This window comes from Oncorhynchus mykiss, chromosome 26, assembly GCF_057628025.1.
Source record: "Oncorhynchus mykiss isolate SJ-2025 chromosome 26, ASM5762802v1, whole genome shotgun sequence".
NCBI classification, from domain to species: domain Eukaryota; kingdom Metazoa; phylum Chordata; class Actinopteri; order Salmoniformes; family Salmonidae; genus Oncorhynchus; species Oncorhynchus mykiss.
This window is the reverse complement of record NC_143047.1, coordinates 17,308,995-17,323,756: the sequence shown is the minus strand read 5'-3', so window position 1 is coordinate 17,323,756 and position 14,762 is coordinate 17,308,995. Positions and strand designations below refer to the sequence as shown.

At 43.8% G+C, this 14,762-nt stretch overlaps 1 protein-coding gene across 20 annotated transcripts in view; it reads left to right on the top strand.

Annotated features, from left to right (window-relative positions):
• Positions 1–14,457, top strand: part of LOC110506499 (F-actin-monooxygenase mical2b) — a 45,238-nt gene extending 30,781 nt beyond the window's left edge. For 3 of the 20 annotated variants that reach the window (XM_021586151.3, XM_090222259.1, XM_090222260.1), the window contains 8 exons: positions 1,769–1,916; positions 2,703–2,902; positions 4,331–4,425; positions 4,644–4,715; positions 4,832–4,969; positions 11,266–11,443; positions 11,764–11,840; positions 11,936–14,457. In XM_021586151.3, coding sequence (XP_021441826.2) covers positions 1,769–1,916; positions 2,703–2,902; positions 4,331–4,425; positions 4,644–4,715; positions 4,832–4,969; positions 11,266–11,443; positions 11,764–11,840; positions 11,936–12,322 — 1,295 coding nt within the window. In that variant the 3' untranslated portion in view covers positions 12,323–14,457. Of the gene's footprint in view, positions 1–1,768; positions 1,917–2,702; positions 2,903–4,330; positions 4,426–4,643; positions 4,716–4,831; positions 4,970–5,503; positions 5,623–5,975; positions 6,318–7,116; positions 7,225–8,553; positions 8,714–9,664; positions 9,737–9,923; positions 10,309–10,789; positions 10,944–11,265; positions 11,444–11,763; positions 11,841–11,935 lie in introns of those variants that run through there. The other 17 variants (XR_016492249.1, XR_016492258.1, XR_016492250.1 and 14 more) reach the window with 12 other exon arrangements.
• The last annotated feature ends 305 nt before the right edge of the window (positions 14,458–14,762 follow it).

Below are 14,762 nucleotides of genomic sequence, written 5' to 3'. Positions count from 1 at the left end.
GTAGGCCTTGAAATACATCCACAGGTACACCTCCAATTGACTCAAAGTATGTCAATTGGCCTATCAGAAGCTTAAACCATGACATCATTTTCTGGAATTTTCCAAGCTGTTTAAAGGCACAGTCAGCTTAGTGTAAACTTCTGACCCACTGGAATTGTGATACAGTGAATTATAAGTGAAATAATCTGTCTGTTAACAATTGTTAAAGTTCTGACGAAGGCCGTGTGGCCGATACGTAAGCTTATTAAATATCGGTGATCAAGAGCAGTGTGCGGTTTCCTTTTTCCTTCACCTTGTTCAATTGTTGCCATGCACCTGCAAATTAGATTGCTCAGATGTGCGAGTGCCTTTTTAATTTTGTAAACAATTGTTGGAAAAATTACTTGTGTGATGCACAAAGTAGATGTCCTAACCGACTTGCCAAAACTATAATTTGTTAACAAGAAATATGTGGAGTGGTTGAAAAACAAGTTTTAATGACACCAACCTAAGTGTGTGTAAACCTCCGACTTCAACTGCACCTCTGATCCAGTGCATGACTCCAACCTACAGAACATGCTGTGATTCAACTGGTTCAAGTAACTCATTTGAAAAGGATGACGGATGAGTCCCTTCGGTTTCAGGGGCTAAAATATCTGCAGCACTCATCCATTCAGTGGCTATTTTCCCAAAGTTAGGAGAAGATAAGCCATTCCATTCTAGTTCTATTGCGTTCTCTAACCATTCCCTGTGCTCTGGGAGTGTTCTGAGACAGAGGCCCACAGCAGTCTTTAAGGTGAGGCAGACCTTTTCTCTCACTAACAGGAATGTCAGACTGAGGACGGGCCCGCATGAATCTCTGCTTAGGAAATAAGTCACCTTCTGAGGTTTGTTTTTCAATGATCCATGGTGAGAGCAGAGTTTTGGTGAAGTGGGAGCCACTTGACTGTGGACAGGGTCATGTAGGGTACAACCCCCACCCCCCTACATTGATCATTTTTTTGGAGGCCGAAGCTGTGGTTCTGTGTATTGTGAAAAGGAAGAACATGACTTGGTACACTAGTAGTTAAACGCATCAATGATATCTTCAGGATGTTCTCAGATACCAGACCTAACAAAGTCTAGCTGGTTACGTTTCAAGATATTTTGGGCCCCATGGCTCATGTTAAACATTAATACTGGAAAGTGTCTAGCAGTTATTCAAGGAGAACTGACCTCATTATAAACTGATGGGATTTTTGTCTCCATTTTGTCTCCATAATTTTTGTCTCCATGTATACTGTATTTCTTTAAGCACACCCTGGCCTCTACATAATGCGCTAAACATCATGTTACACAACCATTGGTCCTATTACACAATGACAGACAGGTTCAACATGTCCTGACGGAGTCATATGCATACTTCAGCCCCTATTCTAACTTACCTCTTATCAGTCTTACCTCTCATTAACTTCACCTGCTGTCACTGTCCCACATCTATGATCTCACTTCCTGTTAGCTCTGTGGTTGTGTTGCCAGGTGAGTGGGTGGGTGGCTGTTAGCTGGGTTGTGTTTAGTATTTTATTTATTTGGATCCCCATTAGCTTTCGCAGAAGCATCAGCTACTCTTCCTGGTGTCCACAAAAACACTACATGACAAGTGACAAAACACTGATACACTGATAGACGAGGACAGTCACACAAATGGAAAATAGGGCAATGGAAAACAAAAATCTATGTTCTTCTTATTGGACCCTCTTTCATGCCATTTTCTCCCTACTGGACACCTTGTTCCTGTCTGTGTGTGTAGAGTCGGAGATCAGGCCGGGCAGGCTGCTGACGTGGTGTCAGAAACAGACTGAGGGCTACAGGAACGTGAACGTGACAGACCTGACCACCTCGTGGCAGAGCGGCCTGGCTCTCTGTGCCCTCATCCACCGGTTCAGATCCCACCTCATGTACGTACTGCAACACACAACTAGCCTGTAAACTACCACAGTAAGACTGGCCTCATGTACTTTACAGTAACTGTAAATGAGCTCAGCACTCACTCTTTTCTCCTCATAAACCATGTGTGAGACTTCTTCTTGTCACACCCTGGCATGTAGCACTTCGTCATTGTAAGTCGATAGACTGGCTCCTCATAAAATGTCTCTATTGTGTAATGGGGAATTTCCTGATTAGGCTAACATTTACATCAAGACACCATTAATAGCAAAACATCTTACACCCACGCTGTAATATTGTCTCCTTCTGTGAGTGTCTAATGTAAAGTATACCAGGCATCTAAGTATGTCAATGTATATCCTGGTGTACTCTCTACACAAGCCCCTGTCCCTCCCTCACAGCCTGTCTTTGTGTGAGAGTAAATGTAAGTGGTGGGTGCAAATGAAATTTGGCCTTCATCGAAGAGCCTTTTTCCTGATGGCTGTTCTCTCACTCTCTCTGTTACTGATAGGTGTGACGAAAAAGATCACACAGACACAACCGCTTTTAGAGAAACCCTATAGTATGTGAAAGGGAGTTTGGAAAGCATAACTATACTAACATGTTACACTCAGTATCTAGGGCAGTTTGTTATTTCTGACGTCATCTTTGTGGTGAAGTGAGGGCTACACTGCTCGACTAGAACTGTTTCATAACTTCTATGTTGACGCCAGCTTAGTCTTATGAAGCCTTCACCTAGTTACCCACACAACATTACAACAACATCGCGTGATATCATTTCAATCGGTTTCCCTCAGAGAGTTTGATTCGCTGAATGAGGAGGATTCGGCTAACAACCTCCAGCTGGCATGTGACCTGGCTGAGCGGGAGTTTGGCATCCGGCCCTTCGCCACTGGAAAGGAGATGGCTGCTGGTCAGGAACCAGACAAGACCGGAATGGTCACCTACCTCTCCAAGTTCTACGAGCTGTTCCGCGGCACCCCCCTGCCCGTCTCAGGTATGCCTCACACCCCTCACCCCATCCCCCCGCAGACACGTGTGTCCTGAAGCCCCAGACTTCAGATCTCAATCCCGCACACACCCACACAGATATGCACACACACACACACACACACACACACACACACACACACAAAATATCCCATGGTTTTTTATGTAGTCTGATTGAAGTAGCAGCCCTTTATATCATTAGGCCTTTTTTTTTAAATCTCCTTCCCATGTCAGAGTTATTTTTAAATGCAGCAGAAGCGTTTGGCTCTGAACACTTGAGGAGCAGACAGGGTGGAGAGGCATGTAGTCCTACTGCTCTGCACTGGCACCCCCGTAGATACATCCATTCACACACATTCATGCTACACCACATCACAACGGCTGCCACCAGATTCTTGCTATTATTGCTAAATACTGCACAATTTAAATTCTATCCCCCCTTCCCCATTACGCGTGTAAATATTGAACTAAAAATTGTGCCTTCCTGTATTATACTTATTCTATTCTACTGAGCCATTTACTTGATGTTCGTATTGTCATTTTTTATTCTTTCTTATTGCTGTTGCATTGTCCAGAAGGAACCTGCAGTATGCATTTCGTTGAACAGTGTATGCCGTGTGTATCCTGATCATACTACTAATAAAAAACCTGAAACTTGATGCTTGAACACCTCGTCACTGTCATTGGCCCTTCCACTGTGTCCACTGTATTAAAAGCCCAGCCTCTCAATGTATTGTTTTCACCAGGGCCATTTTTTTTTTACATATCAAGCTGTCTCTTCTTTAACCTTTTTTCTGGGCTGACCCCTGCTCTCTTTCAGATAAGTTATGTCTTTCTAGAGAGCTGGTGTAAAAGAGGGTATGAGATTTAATCTGGCTTCCTTTTAAAGGAGGTATGCTTTGCACAACCCTATCAGTCATGTTGTCTGGCATGAGAGGAATGCACATCTGCCCAGCACAGTACAGGCTACCTTACAGATATTGTATGGGTCTAGGATGCCTGGAGAGAAAACACTACACCTTACTCCAGATATTTTCTGGTCTGAGATGCCTAAGGTGAACAGAGCATATTATTGCCACAGGGACATCAGTTGTACTAGCTTTATGGTCTCTAAGAGGTCACATGATATGCCTCTATCCACAGCAAAGCTGGTTGCCCATGGAATGATGATGTGCTATTTAGCAATAATTGTATACATTCTTATGATCTGTAGTGAAGTGTTTTCAGTATTGGTTTCCACGAATAAGCCCTTTGTTTATTAGGTGGCATTTCTCATAAAAGCAGATGGCCCCATCCGGTTCTTTCCGACACAGTAATATTAGGTTTCTTTTAGACGTAATGTAAAAACACATTGGCCATTGCTTTTATTTGACATTCATGGCTGAGCTCTGTGGAAAATATCATACCTTTTTAATGTACTCGTGTTTCACTGCAGATTCTAGAGGGGCTGACGAAAACAGTGAAGACTATCCTTCCAAGGCAGTCAGAAGTATGAACAAAGTTCTGGTACCAAGAAAAAGGGTACCGAAGGTAATCACACTCCTCTCTCCAGGTGCCTGTCTTCATTGATAACGACTGCAACTTGAGAGCCTCTCAGCCTCCCTGTGTTATCATTTCAAAAGTAATTTCATTTGAATAAGTTGACTTTTGAGATGGGCTCTATTTTAATAGTTCACTTTCATGTTGAATATTTTTACCTTTGAGTGAAGTGTTTAGTCATATACTATGGCTTGGTTGTTTTCTTTCAGGATGAGAAGAAGCTAGAAGATACTGACCCAACGTACAAAAGGAGACGAAAAGTCTGCAGTTATTTGGAAGAGGTAGTTATTACCATCAAACTACAATTTCGTAAGGACATTCTAAGTGCACGAGTCAAATACAGCAAAATGCCATTTATTTTGGCCCTGATGACTCAAGTCACTATTTCTCATGACAGGCAACCAACTTCTCCAGTCAGAGTGCATCCTGTGTGGGTGAGGAGAGGGGGATTAAGGAGAACAAGGTCCGCTCCATGGCCAGCCAGCTCCTGTCCAAGTTTGAGGAGAGCAACCCCAGCTTCACCCTCCGGAGACAGGTCAGAACCACCAAGATATGTCCCCCATTCCCCATCCTCAGGACACTGTCAGTGTTGGACAGTGTCCTCCATAGCTTATACAGTACTATAGTATGGTATAGTACCTGGTATGTTTGTTCTCAGATGCCTCATACCACAGTGTGCTATAGGACAGAGGTGATCATTTGTGTTCCAAGGGAAAGAGCCAGGCTTGGTTGTGTACTGTTCGTTTTCTGATTAAGAGTTGGTTATAAAGTCTTGGGGCTCCCGAGTGGCGCAGAGTTCTAAGGCGCTTAGTGCTAGAGGCGTCACTACAGACACCCTGGTTCGATTCCAGGCTGTATCACAACCGGCCGTGAGTCCCATTGGGTGGTGCACAATTGGCCCAGCGTCGTCCGGGTTTGGCCGGTGTAGGCCGTCATAGTAAATAAGAATTTGTTCTTAACTGATGGGTGAGATACTTATCTTGCAATTCACTTTCACTCTTTGCTTCCTTTTCTGTCTTTCTACTAACCTTTTTCCCTGGCTTTGTTTCTGGCTGACAAACCCCATCAGTCTCAGTGTGATTGGGATTCTGGGAGGGCCCCTCGGCCACGCTCCATAGACATGACTGAGACCCCACGCTTCACCAACCTCAGGCAGCAGACCCCACCCAACCCTCCCCCAAGACACAGGTAGAGGACTGGAGCAGGCCTGGTCAACATACTAAAATACACACACATAGCCACGCTAATTCACTCTGCAGAACACACACTGTCACTCAGTTTTGGTATACACTCACTCACAAACCAGTCATCACCTACCTAGAGTGAGAGTGTTAAATGCTCCCTGTGGGTTGGAAATGAAAAATACCCCCAGTGAAGTAGATTCACATGATAAAGGAAAGCATGGGGCATAAATCTCCCTTCTATTCTCTCCAGCTGTTAAACTACTGGGGCCTGTTTGCTGCAATTGTTTTTTCATCAAGCTCACCCTGAGTTGACAGAGAGCCATAGAACTGCAGCTCACATGTGCTGTGTGTTTCCAGTTTCAGTCTGCAACCTGTGCCAAATATGCAGCTAAGTGCATCGCTCGGCTACCACCCCAGCCTCCTCCCAAACCCATGCTCTCGCCCCAGCTCCAAGCCCAGCTTCAGTCTCAGCACCAGCCCCAACCCCAGTTCCAGCTCCAACCCAAGCTCCAACCCCCACCCAGCCCAAATCACACCCTCAGGGAGGTCAGACAGGCTGATCAGACACGTACTCAGACACAACCCCAGACGCTTCCTAAAAAGCCAGAGAGCAAAGAGTACCCTGGCTACTCTTCCTCCTGCCACTCAGCGATCCTAGCCATGTCTAGAATGCTCCAACGCCTTGTGGAGATCACCAAGGTGACCTATTCTCCTCTCCTCTCCTCTCCTCTCCATCTGTCCATTTCTCTTTGTCTGCTCTGTCTTTTTCTATTGTTATTGACTCCTACTGTGTGATCATATTAGATATCCTTTTTAGGAAAAGGCTGGATATGAATGTTGAGATAATCATCCTGATTATACATTTAGCATTGTATGGCACATAGTCAGCTGGTGAAGTCAACACCGAATCATCCACACTGACCACAATAGCAAGAGCAGACCCATAGCCCTGACAGAGACGAAGAGTTACAGAGGCTGCTGACTGGCAAGTTTAGCCAGTGGGCTGCCCTTGTGGCCTCGTTCTGTGCCAGTCATGTGTCTCTGTCTCTATCTCTGTCTCTGTCTGGATCTCAGTCTGCTGTTCCGGGAGCACATGTATAAGAGTGGAGTCATCTCTGCTGGTGTGTCAAATTAGTGTTGTAAAAACTGCCACTCCACTCCACACAGCAACACTATTGTTCTCCACCGCCCAGTAAACAATGTGCCATCTAGCTCCTTCAGTGGGAAAGTAGGACCAAAGTCCACTTATCTTGCTTGATCATTACCTTTGACATTTTAGTCATTCGGCAGACGCTCTTATCCAGAGCGATTTGCAATAGTGAGTGCATACATTTCATACTTTTATTTGTCTGTACATTATAACTCTGATTTGGGAGTTAATAATTAATATTCAGACACATTCATCAGACAGGGAGTATGTGGTGCTGTGTTGCGGGTGCAGCTTTCTCCTGCTGATGCCTGTTCTTTATCTCTGTGTCTCATGGTATGTGTCCTGCAGAAGAAAGTTCAGACCCAGAATGCTAGAGCGTTTCACAATAAAAGTATCAAGGAGAAAGCTGTCCACCTGAGAGTACTGTTCTCTGAGGATGTGGCCTCTACGTCCCAGGTGACTATCTGACCCCTGAACTCTGACCACTCACTTCTCCCGTCCCTCAGTGTGTTTGTTGTGTTGCACGCTCGGTCTTGTTTGGCATCACTGCTGCTGCACAGAGTTCAATAAACCCTCCCTATGTTGAAATTCAACATCCATCATCTCCAGAAGCATGACTTTTATGGCAATGTTTTCATTAGCTGCTCAGAGCCTGTAGCTACAGAACACAGCTAGCGCAGGTGATTTTAGGTTATTGTAGGACACAGTGTTCTGTTATACAGATGTCGGATCTTAATTTGAGCCAATTCGTCAAAACAGGAAAATAATCCTGCACCAACGGGAAATTTGAATTATTATGTGACTTATAATTAATGGACATTTTTTGTAGGTGTTGTTTTTGTAGGGACCACTGTATGTCATGCTAAAACATTTTGTGATCATTCAACATTTATCATTTTCCGTTAGGGCAAAGAAAGTCAGACATTTTAAATTGGAAATTACAAACCTTAGAAATCTTTTTAAACCTTGAATACGCTACAAGTTTGCATTTCCTGCTGTGCAGGAAAATTGTCAGCAACAAAATAGTGATCAAATTAAGATCCTACATCTGAAATTTAAATCACCTTCACTGTCAGTCAATAAATTGCTGTTTACACCAAGGGTTTCAACAAGGCTTTTTTAAAACAATGTAACGCCCTGTGAAAACACATCAGGCAATTCGTTGTTCAAGCAGGAATCATTCCATTAAATAGTTTCTTCTTGTTCCATTATGTGATTTTATATTCCCACTGAGACAGACCTGCAGAAGAGAGCTCAGGCTGAAAACTAGGTAGCCTCCTCTCTCAGCTCTGTCTGTGATGATATGTATGAACAACACTGGTAATTCACTTACTCGGTATGCTCAGCACTGTTGAAAGGTAGCACAGGGTTCTCTGTGCCTCACTGGAGGAGGCTGCAGCTTTATTACTCACAGGATAGTTATCAAGCTAAGGTTTTTAGTGCTAGAGTAGTCATCATACTGCAATTTCCATTACAGGAAAAGGTATTGGTATTTTATCATCAAAAAAGATACTGCTCACCTTCTTTAAATGAGTTTCCATCTCAGTGGAAACCAGGGTAAGCTGTTGTGTTGAGGCTCAGCAGGTTGGGGTTTAGTTAATACTATGATTTGATAGTGCCACGGAATACCTTTGCTTAAAGCTTATCCCCCTGTGCACGCCAGTTCTCATTGTAACTTCTATCAAATTACTAACACTCAAAGCTCTCCTTTAACAATCCTCTCCCTCTCTTCATTTGCAAATCTCCCCTGTCCCATTCCTCACCTGGCCTAATTCTGACAAACAGGCCATTCCCTCATCCCATCCTCCCTAACCCCAGTCCAAAAGTCACCTCATTATACCTTTATCCAGATATCACAATTTCTGCCTTCTCACCTCCTCATCCCTATTCCTCATCCTCATCCTGTCTGCCCCAACCTCAGGTAAAAAATAACCACATCCATGTCTGTCTCACTGTCTTGTATGTGTCCCTATCACTGTGTGTCATGCTACAACCTTTGTGATCATTTAACATTTATCATGAAGAAATACACGTTTTATCTATATCACTCTTGAGTTTCCATTTCAATGGAATGCAGTGTGATGGAACACCAGGCGTTTTAGGCTTGAGGCCCAACCCACTAAGCATGCAAACTCTAATTTAACCTCCATCTGATGCTCATAATATCTCTTCCTCTCTTTGACTTTCCCATTCCCACACTAGTCTGGATCTGCTGGACAGAGTCCCTCACCTCACATCCTCCCTGCTCCACGTCCTAAAATCTCTTCATCATGTCTTTGTCCAGAAATCACCCTTTCTACACCCCCCCCCCCTCCATACCTATTCTCCATCCTCCTCTTCCTCCTCTTCCTGTCAACTTCAACATCAAGTACAAATAACCACATCCATGTCTGTGTTTCAGCATGTCAAATCCAATCAAATCAAATTGTATTTGTCACATGCGCCGATTACAACAGGTTACAGGTTAGGTTATTTCACCTTACAGTGAAATGCTTACTGTGTCCCTATCGTTGTGTGTCATGCTAAAACCTTTGTGGTCATTCAATATTCATCATGCAGAGATATTGCACATCTTTAATATATAGCACTATATCTGAGTTGACGTCAAAATGGAATGTTGTGTTCTTGAATTGAAACTAATCAGGTTGGGGCTTGGTCAATAGGATGGTAGAGTGCCATGGAATACCAGGTACTGTAGCCCATCAAACTTAGAATGCCAACTATCATTTAACCTATCTGATTTTCAAAGTCTCTCTTTTAACAATCCTCTCCCTCTTTGACTTTCCATTCCTCTGTTTCCCATTCCCACCCTAGCCTGGATCTGCTGAACAGACCATTCCCTCTCCTCCCATCCCCCCTGCTCCCAGTCCTAAATTCACTTCCCTCCTTTGTCCAGAAATCACCCTTTCCTACCTTCTCACTCCCTCAAACCGTGTCTTCATCCTCATCCATTCTACTCCAACTCAAGGTGAAAACAAGCACATCCATTTCTCACCATGTGTCTGTCATGACGAAACCCATACCCCCTAATGTCAGAGCAAACATTATACTGTTATTTTGATGCACTCATCTATCCCTTATCTGTCACTGAACTGTTCGACTAAGTTTTCTTCTCTGTTGCCTCTAATTCCTTCATTCTTCATGGAAAACCAAAGACCAGTCAATCTGGGGCACTAGATATGCAGCTTTGTATGAAAGAAATGCAAAGAGATCCCTTGAATGAGTCACATGTGGTGAGTTCCTCTTGTGTGACTCCAAACCATAGCACTATTTATGGCCACATCATTTCTATATGCAGAGCCTGCTGCCTCTTAGAGAAACCCAAAATGAAGTGCTGTCTGTTTGATTTTAAACATGATGTAATCTGGATAATTATATATATTTTAGAAGTAGATATTTAACTTCTAATCTAATTTGCCTGTAACTTACAGTTGTAGTTATTAACATCACAGCCATGTTGCTGTTTCAGTGTCACATCAGTGGCTCCACATATGTATCCCAACAACAACGTACTGCAATGCTCCAACCAAAGCTGTTTTTAATAATGTCAAACAGGCATTTTGCCCCCAGCGCCACATGCCTGCTAAAGTAACTTGTACTACCCTCTACATTACAAAGGACACATGTAGACACAAAGGTCTTGCATGTAAGGTGTTATTTAGCTACTCTGGAGCCTCTCATGCTAAGGTTGAATATATTTTTGTGGTGTTGCACTTTGTGAGTTAGACTGCCCCTCCCTGTTCCCAGATTTCTGATCAGTTTGAGTCAGCGCCTTGCAGTCAGTCTAGAGTACAATCTGAAGCATCCAGACAGGCTCACTAGTTAACCACAATGAGAAAACATTCCTGAAAATCCTCACCTCTTCCCTCCTCTTCCGTGGCCATATTTTTGAGCTGAGACTCTTATTTTGATGAAAGAAATTGACTATTTTCCCCAACAGCGGCCTTAGTCAGAGAACAAAGTAGTCAAATCATCTATCTATCTATCCATCTTTCCATCTATCCATCTTTCCTTCCTCCAGTCGTTTCCTCTTTTCTGCGTGTCAGCGGAAGGTGGGGAAGGAGTCTCTGGCCATAGCAGCCAGGGCTGAGACGCTGGTCACCCTCTATGAGACTGACCACAGGCCTAAAGCCTCCTCCCCCTGTTCACCCCCAGCCTCTCCGCCTCTGTCTCCGGTAAGCATGTCTGACTGAGCATGCAGCCACTCAGGCTGTACCAGCCTTGAACAACAGCCCTTATCTAGGTGAAGAACATAGACTATGTCCCAGGCCCTGGCTCTGAGTCAGATGAAGAGATATTGTGTAAAATATGGATTGGGATGATTATTCTTTGCAGGACTCTATGACTCATTATGCTTTGTGAATCAAAGGCAAACTCGGCCATAAGGCCTTTTATGGTCAAAGTTGTGGAATGTGACACAAGTGCATCACTCCCTCATTATCTTCATTTGCTGTACTGACAACGATTGTAGCGCTGTCTGTCTGTTCTGTTTCCCAGGGTTCCTTGCGGAGGGAGTTCCCCGGGTCTGGTGACAAGTGTCACTCCTGTCAGAAGCGCGTGTATGTGGTGGAGAGGATCAGTGCTGAGGGACTTTATTTCCACAGGGAATGCTTTCGCTGTGACACCTGTGGCGCCGCCCTACGCCAGGGAGGCCATGCCTTCGACTCTGAGCAGGGTATGTGTTTCCCAACACTAAGGTTTAGATGTTCGCTTACTGTCAATCAATCAATCAGCCAATCAATCAATCAATCAAATCAGCAGTAGTGACAAAGTCCTATTCAGATACCAAACCTAAAACCCCAAAGAGCAAGCATTGCAGATGTAGCGGCATGGTGGCTAGGAAAAACTCCCTAGAAAGGCAGGAGCCTAGGAAGAAACCTAGAGAGGAACCAGGCTCTGAGGTGTGGCCAGTCCTCTTCTGGCTGTGCCAGGTAGAGATAATTAACTGTTTATGTGCCCATTTTTCTAAATCCTCTTTTGATCATGTTCAATTAGGCAAGTTGTACTGCAAGCTGCACTTCACACAACGTAAAAATGGAATGAACCATCGGAGGACATTCAATTCACATCTGGTAATTGTTCTGGATCATTCAATCATCCACTTGCCATTGTCATTTTGATGTTAATTTGTGGGACATCTTTGTGACTCAATGGGTCTCTCTCTCAGGGTCAGAATGGAGCTGCGGTTCAGGAGGGATCAGAGACACAGACCCCCAACGGTGACCCAACAGAAGGCCTGCAGGGCCAGGGTACCTTCAGCTCCCGCCTGAGGAAGAGCCTGAGCTGGCCCCTGAGTGTGACCCGGGCTGTGTGTGACTCCTCCCACCTCCTGTCTCGCTGGGTGCATGGTACGGCCCAGGCTGTGGGCCTCCACTTTAGGGCCAATGTGCAGGACTATGTCTTCCTGTATGAGCTGCTGAGCCTGGGAGTGCCCCTGCTGTTCATGCTCCAGGAGGTGCTGCTGCAGATGTACTCTGAAACCGGGCCTGTCTCCCAGTCCATCCAGCCCCTACTGCTGTGGCTGGAGGAACACCTGGGCCACAGGCTCATGTAGAGGCCCACCAGGGAGGGAATTCTAATCCTAACCCTATCCCTAACCCTCGTGCAATAGGGTCTGAAGCTTGGCTGAACATTAACTAGTGTATCTTGCATTTGTGCCAAGTCATATGACGGCAAGCTACCATTTTACCATGCACCTTGCTAATATTTTCTCACAGAATATGTAGCTGTCAGTGCATTAGATCTAGTCCTACACCAACCAAAGAACAAATAACATTTCCCACGCAGTATCTTGGTTTGTGATACGTGTGGTAGTTTTTCCATGAACATCATATTTTTCTTTATGATGAGGGGTAATGTGCTGTACATGGTTTCATGGTGGTCTAAATAATTTACGGTATGTGGTTGATATGACTGCTGAAATCATCCAATCTATATTGCTCTAGAGTTGATTCTTTCAACAACTGGCTGTCGAAATAGAGCCAGTTTTTACATGGATTAACTCAGGTTATGACAGAGTTTTTGCGCGGAAGAAGTAATCTAAATGAAAAGACTGACTTGAAGCACTTTAACTTGGGGAGCTGCCTTTACCTGTGGCTGATGCCTGATGAATGGTGTGGGAGTTTATGGCTGCCTAATGGTTATCCAGGGCTTGGATAATGACTAGTGCTGACGCTGCACGTTTACTAAACCCTGCTGAACTCACAGGTCGGGGTCTGGGTCGGGGGCCAACGTGGATCTGTGCTTGACCAGATTTTCTCATCTTTTTTTCTATTTCAATATTGTTTGACACAAGTTTACATGTAAAAGTTATTGTAAGATCTCCTATGATACCATGACCGTAGTGTACTTTCGCTACACATTATGAGAACTTGTATTGCTTTATTTTATGGCCCAGTGCCTCCAGTATTTTTGTGCATTGTCCGTTGTACTTAAAAAGGGGAAGAGCTTTCATGGCTATTAGCTTTGGTTTACGACTCCAGTTCATGGACTGTTTAATGCTTATTCATTGCTGCCACCTGTTGGTGAAACAGATGCAAGGCCAAATTCAATTTACTGTATGATGAGGTGGAATATGGGACAATCTTCTAAAGAGTTGATGTATGTTTGTAATAGAAGTTTTTCTTCATTTTTGTTATTTTGTACAAGTCTATTTCACTTAAATATGTTTTTCATAATGTTACGAATATTGCTGAAAGGAATTGTTCAGGAGGACAGAATCTGACATGATAACTCAGGCTATGTTTGAATTCTGTGGTGTGTATGTGCTTTCCTGAACCAGAAGTTACATAATTCATGCAGTACACTGTACAGTGCTACTGCGTGTTACTGAGTAGCACAATCTCATGTTTTCTCAATGCCTTTTCTTTGACTATCTAACAATTACAAAGTTTCAATACATTTTAACTGGATTTGACCCTTCCTCTGATTTCTCTCTGTATTCTAACCTATATTTCCTTCCTTTAATTTCTTCTCGTGTTCACTTGAAGTCTGTTTTCAACTTTCTGATGATGAGCCTCCTGATTGGTTAGGAGACATGCCATTCTGAAGGTGATCACCTGCATGGTCACATGGTTATGTGAATAATGTTTTGGAGTGAATGTCTGGTCAGATTAGTCCAAGTTACTGTCAGCACTTCCACACACAAATATAAAATGATTCTAACCCCTGTGTTTGAGCTACAGACAGCAGTATTTAAGCATTGTATTTTTCTGTTTCGTCTGCACCCGGCGATACCAACCATTCGCCGATGTACTTAACGGAGGCTGAACTAGAGCAGTGTTTGTGAGACAATGGTAGTTCCTGAAAACGGTTCTTCTCACAAAAATGTCTAATCTACAAACTATTATGATCCTACTATCGAAAGGCTGAGCTTCACAAACACGCAAGTGTGCTCGCGTCGGCGGCTTTCTGTCATGTAGAGGCATGCCACTCTTTCTCCCATCTTTTGCCATCTTTCTTTCTCTCTTCCAGAAGCTGTCACCCAGGAGAACTTTCTCTTGACCCACACAAACAAAGGGAATTCATATCCCAACAGGTTCATAACTCACGTTGTCTTAAATGAATGCATTGAATAATGTATTATGGGACTTCTAATGCAGCCTGCTTTTCTCATGGAGATTCTGTGTTGCTTTATGTATGACCTAAAGCAACAAATGTAAATAAATGAATGGAGTTATTTGTCATCTTAATCCAGTTTACTGTCATTTTTTCATAATGTTGTTCTCCCCATGGGTTGATATGGCACATAGAATAGTACAGATAGGGGGGTAACACATTTAAATCAAGCCATTCAGCATCACATAGTATACAGGCTCAGTATTCAAAGTAAACCCTAAACATGAACTCCTCTTAAAGAGCATGTCTCCTATATTTAGTCTACTTACCATGTCTAGTCTCCTAAATTAAAATATATGGGTTAAGTTCCTCTGTCCCTGTCTCAGTGCTGATAAGGCCCCAGGCCAGACGGACATGTTCCTGGATGGGTTCCTGGA